This window comes from Sinocyclocheilus rhinocerous, unplaced genomic scaffold (assembly GCF_001515625.1).
Source record: "Sinocyclocheilus rhinocerous isolate Xijiao unplaced genomic scaffold, SAMN03320098_v1.1 scaffold313, whole genome shotgun sequence".
In the NCBI taxonomy this organism is placed as follows: Eukaryota; Metazoa; Chordata; class Actinopteri; order Cypriniformes; family Cyprinidae; genus Sinocyclocheilus; species Sinocyclocheilus rhinocerous.
The window spans coordinates 7273-16839 of NW_015627539.1; the positions used below are offsets into that span (position 1 = coordinate 7273).

Genomic DNA, 9567 nt, shown 5'->3' on the forward strand with positions numbered 1-9567 from the left:
CATACTTACTAACTATGCACACAGTGATTGGCTTATAGTCTCTGTCAGAGATTTATTCATAGAAATATTGAAGAGCTTGATATTATGTTGCCATATTCAAATAAAGGTTTAAAAATTAAAATGTTAATTGCCACATTCAAATAAAGATTTTAAAATGCAGGATAAGTGTCACTAATTAAACAAGTATATGTTCAGCTTATTGTCAGCCTCTTACATGTATGCTTCTCAAAAACAATTAACGAATATACACATAAACAGCCTTTTAATTAACAGAGTAGAATAATCATGGCTGATAGTAAGACATGCAAACGTAAAAGAAAACCAAACTGGACACAAGCACAGCTGTTACTTCTGGATGCAAGAACAGCTGTTACTACTTGCCCAGCTGGTTAATGAAAACAAGGATATAATCAAAGGAAAATTAGGAGTTGGGATAACCTCCAAAACCAAAGGTGATACCTCTTTAAAAGATCATTATCATCAAATGTTTCTAAAATATTTACGTTCAGGCAGATTGCCAGCAACAGACATTTTAGGATAGTTTTGTGGCTTGGTTTTAGTGACGTAGGAGTCCTCTTCACTACTCCTAACGTTTCACAGATTTAGGAGCTCGTTTTAGTGCTAAAACGCTTTGTGAAATACACTTAGAGCAAAAATTCACACCTTAACTGTCACATTACATTAGAAGTAATATTGACAGAGAAATCTAGACATTTGTGACAGAAAAATGCATTAATAGTTAATGCGGCTCAATGTGAAAGCACGGACGTGATGGAGATTTACCGCTGATTACAGAACCGGCTTTCTGACAAGATGCGCGTTAAATATCGCATGCGATTTATCGTGCAGCCCTATTTGAAATTGAAGTACACTTTATGTTACCCCCCTCCCAATCAGCGCTTGATCACTGTGACTTCAGTTCTGTTGATTCTGTGTGGGCTTTCATGTGTCTGAGGCCCCACATTCACCATCATTTAATACCTGTCAGTACAGAATGACACACACAGTAACAGATGCATTAATGAGCATTACTGCTGACACACATCTGTACATGGGTCGGAGTTCAAATTATTTTAATAATATGATATGATTTTAATCATTACTACTTACAGCAGTGTCTCCAGTTTATAATGTGGATCATCTTTTAAAGCTGAGAACAGTTTCACAGTTGACTGCCGTAGTGTGTTCCCAATGAGATCCAGTTCTCTCAGGTGTGAGGAGTTTGATCTCAGAGCTGAACTCAGAGCAGCACAACCTTCATCTGTGACGCCACACTTACTCAACCTGCAGAAAAAATGACACAAACACAGTGACTATAATATTAAATCCCAAATCTGTGTGGGTTTAACGTTTCTATTAGTTTTTGTTTACTACTGATTTATTGTATGTTAATGTAAATCACTGTGATCTGAACATAATTACGATGACAGACCCTTGGTATAGTATATATAATTGTTTCAGCTGAGATTAATATATGCCAGTGTTTCCCCTAGGTTTACGGCTTTTTTTTTTCTTTTTTTTTCTGGACTCCTTTTTAATGGTTAAATTACATTTTATTAATCAAAAAGCATGTCTAATTAATTAAAATCATGAAACTTAAACAATTTAACATCAATTTATTAAAAGTTTAACAAATATTACGTTTAGGGCCCTATGAAATGTTTTATTTGTCCAACCTTATGTTTTATTGTAACCAAATTCTGTTTTAGCATGTCTAATTTGAAAGCATAAAACAAGTTTCATTTATTCTTACAATAGCCTTATGATTTTTTTGCTCAGAAATTCTGTGTTGTGTATTTACATTTTGTTTTAAGGCATAAAACATTCATTTAATCTATCTTTTAAGTAATGAAAATTAAACAAATTTAATTTTTTGGAAAATAAAGGTCATTTAATATTACAATTAAAACATTGAAGAAGTATTGAATGCTTATTCCTTAAAAATAAGGTTTTAATAATTTTACTAGTAGTAGTAGCAGTCTGTTACGTACATTCTACTCAACAATAGTAATATATTTCTGCCAATGCCCTCAAGTTAAACCAAACTTTTATTTTGACGGGTTGCCGTGAATACCATTACATTTCTGTGTGTGTATGACATGATGATAGTTTTACTCAAATGAAACGGTCAAATGCTCATGAAGTGACTCTCAGAGCAGTTCTGGAGATGTTGTTCATCACTTGTGTGTGTGTGTGTGCGCGCGCGCGCATCGGGCGGAACTCCGCTGTGCGTGATACAGAGAGCGCGACCATAACGTAGAGACTGAAATTACATGCCGTCGTGTAAATAAGATAAATAACATAAGGCTATTTAGTTTGCTTAATTTTAGGGGGGCGGGCCGCCCCCCTAAAATAATGGCAGGGGAAACACTGTATGCTCTTACCCCAATTTCTCCAGTTTACAGCGAGGATGCTTCAGTCCATCAGAGAGCAGCTTCAGACCTCTAACTCCTAGTTTATTCCCAGACAGATCCAGTTCTCTCAGATGTGAGGGGTTTGATCTCAGAGCTGAACTCAGAGCAGCACAACCTTCAGCTGTGACGCCACAATCCCACAACCTGCAGAAAAATGACAGGCCCTGCATCCCAATGTGCATACTATCCACCCTATCTGCCAAAAATAGTATTGAAAATGAGTAATATCACAGAATTTACATGCCGTCGTGTAAATAAGATAAATAACATAAGGCTATTTAGTTTGCTTAATTTTAGGGGGGCGGGCCGCCCCCCTAAAATAATGGCAGGGGAAACACTGTATGCTCTTACCCCAATTTCTCCAGTTTACAGCGAGGATGCTTCAGTCCATCAGAGAGCAGCTTCAGACCTCTAACTCCTAGTTTATTCCCAGACAGATCCAGTTCTCTCAGATGTGAGGGGTTTGATCTCAGAGCTGAACTCAGAGCAGCACAACCTTTAGCTGTGACGCCACAATCTCTCAACCTGCAGAACAACACACTCTTCACTCTCAGTTCAGCAGAGACAAGCACACAAACACAGAGACACTATAACATTAAAGTATTTTAAAATTAAACTGTGACACCCCTTTTTACAAGATGTAATATAAGTCCCTGGGCCCGTATTCATGAAAAGTCTTAGTGCAAAGAGTTGCTCCTAGTGACAGAATTCTAAGAAAATTCTTAGAAATGTGGGTGTTTCCTCTTAAAATTAAAGAAAAGATCCTAGTAAAGAAAAAAGTAATTCAGAAAGTATTATAACCCTTAAAAGAGGTCTTAAGGTCCAAAATTGTTAGGAGTACGGACGAGGACTTTTAAGAGGCTTAAGAGTTTCTTTAGCAGTGGAGAAAATTGACAAAACATGAAGAGGGAGAAGAAATTAGTTGCACACAATACAAGACAATGATTTAAGATGCTACACATTAGATATTGCAGAGATCATGTTTGTGACCGATCTTATTAGAGACATGCTAACATCGCCGACATAGCATGAAAATACCATAGTGCCAGAAATGGAAGTAATCACATTAACTACATTAACATATTTGGCAGCTGAAAAAATGCAACTGTGCAGCAGTGATGATTTGGGTATGTCACAAACTTCTATAAGCAAAGTGATCACACAAACAATTACAGCACTTTCAGAACCTTATTGTGTCGCTGTTCATTTCCTATAAAATATGTTAAGTATGACAGCATGGTAAATAAAAAACATACCGGCATCTAAATATGATTTTATAATTGTATGCTATATAGACCTACCACATTACCCTCCACTGGGTGTAGAATGAGCAGCAATAAACTACATTTGGGCATTTTATAATACTTATGTGGATATTTTGGTGAAAGTAACTCAAAAGTAGTGTCACGCATTACAATTCAGAGACAGTAATATTGTAATGTAACTAATTACTTTCAAAAGACAGTAACTAGTAATATATAATGTATTACATTTGGGAAGTAACTTGCCCAACACTGATAATGTGTGTGTGTGTGTGTGTGTGTGTGTGTGGTAAAACAGAAAAACTTACACCTATAATTTCAAAGTCAAGGCTTATATAGACCCTACACTTGTGCTGGTGGGACAACCAACCAATCACAGTCTTCATAAGGCTGTGTCATACCTAGCAATGGGGTCAGGCCCGCCTCCTCACTAAGATCAAAGTTTTTCCCTGTGTCTCAATGTTCATACTATCCATCCCAAATAGTATGTGAGATTAGAATAAGTGTGTCCCAAAGCATAGTATGTTGAAAAGAGTATGCCGAAAGTCCCCGGATGGTCTACTATTTCAGGTCAATTTTTGAAGTGTGGATCTGTGCACACTCTAATGGCTAAAATTGCGCTTTGGCGAAGGATTCGGTCCAGAACTACAAACACTAATAAAATTCTTTAGAAAAACTACAAACGGGGCGGATGCGCGCGATCAACGGTTAGGTAGATTATTAGTTACTAATAATCAACATTTAACCTGGTAAAAAATATGTATTTATTGTTATCCATGTTATATTTAATCTGCAACAGCAATGTGAACTTTTATAAACAACCATTTGGTCGTTAATTTTTAAATGCATCATTATGCATAAAATATGAGCAGAGTTCTCCGCATGAAGGTCGCTGTGATTTTGCCAAGTAAGACATGTTCCTGGATCAACATTACTGTCCAAAAATATAGCCTTAACCCAATCCCTACCCCTAAACCTAACCCTACCCATAATTTATTCCTAAAATCAGTGTGAAATGATAGCTGATTACCAAGGGTGTAGAAGCACCTAACCCTGATCATAAGCCTAAATCAATCCTTCAATCCTAAGTTATCCTTCAATTCTGACTGGTTGATTGGAATGTTGTTCCAGGATCAACAAAGATGTTGATCCAGGAACATGTTGTACTTGGTAAAATCACGCTCACCATAGGGTGAGCTAGCAATACTAATGAGACACAGGTGCAAACAATGGCTGTTTCTCAATTCCAAGAACGCAAAGAACGAACTTGTGTTCTCATGGAGACCGGTCTTGCCAGGCTACCTTGAAAGAACAAACTCGGAAGGACGCGAGAAAAAGACCCGCGACTGGCAGATCAATGTGCTACTTCTTTTCTCTCCAATACGGTAGGAAGTTAAATGAAATGCAATGTGGAGAATGTTAACTGTGACAAGATGATTGACAGGCCAGTTTACAGTGACAGCCCACATAGCAATTGTCTTCTGGCCCAGCTTGCATGCAGCAAAGAATTACGGCCCTTGTTTGGCCCAGATCTGGACTACAGACATGAGCCATAACTGGCCCAAATCTCAGCCGAATAGTAACTTATAACCAGCCCTGAGCTGGGCCAGAACAAGTTTTAATAGTGCTACCCAATCTCAGCCTTCAGTAAACCACATAGAGACCAGCCTTTAACCAGAAACCCCAAAACTGAGCCATAAAAAAGCCAAAAAAACAACAACAACAATTCAGCAACGGCTCCATCGATAGGCAGTAAAAAACACAGCTACACCTTTAGACAATTAAGCATCTGTGATTCACACTTCTTTAGATTGTGAGGGAAAGAGTTTCTGGCTCAGCTGGGACTCGAACCAGAGATCTTCTTGCTGTGAGGAGACAGCATTTCCCACTGAGCCACTTATGTTGCGCTTAGCCACAGACATTACATACAGACACTTGTGCAATAATAATACATAAAAAACTGAAACGTTTTCATGATTGTATGTATATAAAATAAGAGTACATATTTTAAGGGCGTAGTATAAGTAGGCACATTGAGACGCAGCATTTGTCTTTTCCTTGCTCAGAGTTGATCTCAGATTGGTCCTGAATCACTCTTAAGCTAAGACTCCTTCATAGAATTTTTAAAGCTAAATTAGGAGCTTTCTGAGAGGATTCTTAGAAGCTTTAAGAATACGGGCCCAGGTGTCCCTAGAAAGTTTCAGTAACGTTTCAGCTCAAAATACCCCTCAGATCATTTATGATACCATGTCCATGTCCTAAGTGTTTTCAGGTTTGAAATCCTCATTCCAGTGTTTTTGTTGTTAGGGTTAAAATCTGATGGCACTGTTCTGGCCAGGGGTCCGTTCTTCGTACTTTGCTTAATACATCTGAGATTATTTGAAAGATGCCAGATCTTCTAATCATGATAACTGATCTCTGGCTAATTTGGTTCTTCAAACAAATTTGATGATTAAGTTGTCTATTAGTGCGCGTTCTCGTGTTCCCCGTAAAGGGCAGATGTATCGATACTCGAAACCACGATCAGCAACGCAGCGATTGGCTGGCGGCAAGACAGCAACGTGATTACATCATATAACTAAAAAAGATGCCTGACGAAAAGCTTGACAAATTTCTGGAAACAGCCAAGCGAACAAAACTACATAAATGTAATAATAGATAAATGAAATGTGCACTGTTTTTATTTTTTTTTAAATGATTCCCAATTATTTATATTCATGATTTCTAGTATTTGTAAGACATTTTTATTTCAGTGTTGTAATTAGCAATTCATTTAATTTTATCTTTGAAGCAGATTTGTTATGTGACAGCATTAATTAAAGTTTTTTAAGGGTCAAGATCATGTTATCTGCATCTCCTGCGCTCCATCAAGCCACTCCCATAATATCTGTCATCACTCAAATTAATGCACGGCTCAGATGAACTGTATAGCATGTGTGTAAGATTCCAATGTAATTATAATGTAATTATTTCATCACAAATAAATTTTTCAATTAGTAAACCTGGCTGTGTCTATAGTGTTATAGATGATGACTACACAAAATAATAATATTTTTGTATTTGTATCAGAGCAGAGCATCCTGGCCACTCTTTGCTATTCAGTTATTTAGATCAGTCAAAATATACACAAAATCATAATGTTTCTAAGCATAAAAATGATGCCATATCTCTGGTCTCTGTGAATACAGAGACGATGGCAACTTCAGCCACATTAGCTGTGCAACATGCTTACAAACACATTAAGAAAGGCAGCATTATTGTGTTAGTGCTAGCTGCTCTAGTGAGAAGATGAATATTGACTGCATGCAGCTCACTCAGGGGAGAAGTTAATAGGGCAGATTACATCACCAATTGTGGGCGGGCCTTACCCTAATGTGACATCACATTGGGCTGCAAACAAATGAGTTTAATCATTTATTACTTGTTATAACGTTTAGCTTTATTGTGTGTTAATGTAAATTGATATGATCTGAATAACATACAGATAGATCCTTAAAATAATATGATTCTTTTCTCAGTTGAGATTAATGTATGATCTTACGTCAGTTTCTCCAGTTTACAGAGAGGATGCTTCAGTCCATTAGAGATCAGCTTCACTCCTGCAACTCCTAGATTATTCTTAGACAGATCCAGTTCTCTCAGATGTGAGGAGTTTGATCTCAGAGCTGAACTCAGAGCAGCACAACCTTCATCTGGGATGCCACAATAACTCAACCTGAATAAATGATGAACAATGTTTTACTCAGAAGTGTTAATACTTAGGCGTTAATATTATTGAAAATTAATATTATTGATCAACAAAGAGAGAAATCAAGACAGAGCAACTGAATATGACACATGAATCAGAATCACTGCATCATCTGGAGAATCAGGATGTAGAAAAATATGAAATCATTAATTCAACAATATTACTGAATTATGGTGTGTTAAATGTATTCAGCAGTGGTACAGAGCAGCATGTCCTAAAAAACGTAAAATCCGTAATAGAAAAGCATTATTAATAATAGACAGAAAGAAAAATTAATGTTGCCCTATCTCACTCTTGTGTCACACACTGAGACAATCTCAACAGTAGTGAACACGAGGTCTACATTAGATTTGTTGTAAAGCACCAGACTAAATTTGCTGAGTTTGTTGAGTTGTAGGTAAAAATACATTTCTTGTATGTGATGCATTTATTCTTCTTCTCATTCAACCAAAACTTCACCATTATTAATATAAAAAACCATGAGTGAATGGAAGTGTTGCCTATGTTATGGTGTGGAGAAACAAGTTAATCTGTATATTCCACTGGTAAATGAGCGAAACAGACTTTGGAAAATTGTGTTTGCAGTTTATCCTCATAGTATTTCATTAAAAATATTCACAAAAATGTTATTTTAAATTAAAAATAGGTGATTGTTTTTCTTAAATGTGTGCCAAAATTATTGACACCCCTTCTCATTCTTATGATAATAATTGATCTTTTTTTCTGTTGGATTGGCTTTGCATTTCATGATGATCAATGATCAGACAAACTCACTATGACAACTGTTGTAGATTTTTTTGGTGACTGTCTTGTACACATATTTTTCTTGTTGCTCTTGTGCTATATTTAAGATGCAAGGTGAAAATTGCAAATAAAATTATTGGTGACTGAATATTTTGTGAACATTGTGAATGATAGACACATTTAATAAACTATAAAAAAAATTCCCACAGCCTGCTTTGCTCATATTTACCAAAGGTGCCAAGATTTGTGAAGTACACTGCATTCAGAAATAATCAAATTTACATTTGCATTTTCATGTTAAGATTCACATATGATCTTACCACAGTGTCTCCAGTTTACAGTAAAGATCCTTCAGTCCATCAGAGAGCAGCTTCAGACCTGCAACTCCTAGTTTATTCCAAGACAGATCCAGTTCTCTCAGGTGTGAGGAGTTTGATCTCAGAGCTGAACTCAGAGCAGCACAACCTTCATCTGTAATGTCACAATCCTTCAGCCTGCAGAACAACACACTCTTTACTCCCTCAGTTCAGCAGAAACAACAACACAAATACAGAGAGACTATGATAATAAATCCTAATTCTGTGTGGGTGTTACGTCCCAGGAAGTATTATTGCTATTATTATTATTATTATCATTTTGATTAATTATTATTATATTATTTTGATTTGTATTTAAGGCCTAAAAAAGTGACATATATGCGTTCATTTGCAGTGGTGTTTGGCTGCCGTGGCTGATGTCATCAGTTTTCTGAGCTTTTCTCAGTAGGCTCGTTTGAGATTAACAAAATCTGCGCAGAACCGATCACCGGTGATCATCGCGAGATGCATGTCGGTTAGAGAAGTGTCTGAGTTACGTCCGCCTTGCTCTGATGTCATGCTGACGTGTGCCAAAAAAGTCTCGTGACGGCGAGGCGGTTGTGTTGGATTGTGCAGTTGAGCGCAGTTGCTCTCCACCGACTGCGCTGATCAAAAGCATGTTCAAAAGCAAGTTTGTGATCGCGAAATCACTTTCGCTGGGGCCCCACAAACCTCTGGGCCCTCTGCACTCTGTCACCCTTTCCCCCTCACCAGTCGTCATGGTTTGCCTACAGTGTCGGAACAAAGGAGTGCGGAGACGATGGAGGGTAACGAGGAACAATTTTTATTAATCCACATAAAGACATACATGGGCAGGAACACACACGTAGCACAGGTGTTAGACGTATAAGACTGGACGCAGGACTCAGGAAAACACAGGGCTTAAATTCAGGAACTAAATGGGGAACACCTGGAAACAATGAACATAATCAAACATGGGAGAAACTGGGTCATGGGGAACAAAACACAAGACACGGAACACAGGGGCAGTCCAAGGGCGTGACATTACCTCCCCCTCCTGGAAGGCACGTTCATGCGCCTCA

The 9567-nt window shown here is 37.5% G+C and overlaps 1 protein-coding gene across 1 annotated transcript in view; it reads right to left on the reverse strand.

The window, feature by feature from the left end:
• Positions 1-897: 897 nt before the first annotated feature.
• LOC107729804 (ribonuclease inhibitor-like) overlaps positions 898-9567 on the reverse strand; it is a 16388-nt gene continuing 7718 nt past the window's right edge. Inside the window, exons 5-10 of the mRNA XM_016540509.1 lie at positions 8489-8662; positions 7218-7391; positions 2766-2939; positions 2385-2558; positions 1111-1284; positions 898-981 (exon numbers count right to left, since the gene is read on the reverse strand). Of these exons, the coding sequence (XP_016395995.1) occupies positions 975-981; positions 1111-1284; positions 2385-2558; positions 2766-2939; positions 7218-7391; positions 8489-8662 (877 nt within the window). The 3' untranslated portion in view covers positions 898-974. The remainder of the gene's footprint in view (positions 982-1110; positions 1285-2384; positions 2559-2765; positions 2940-7217; positions 7392-8488; positions 8663-9567) is intronic.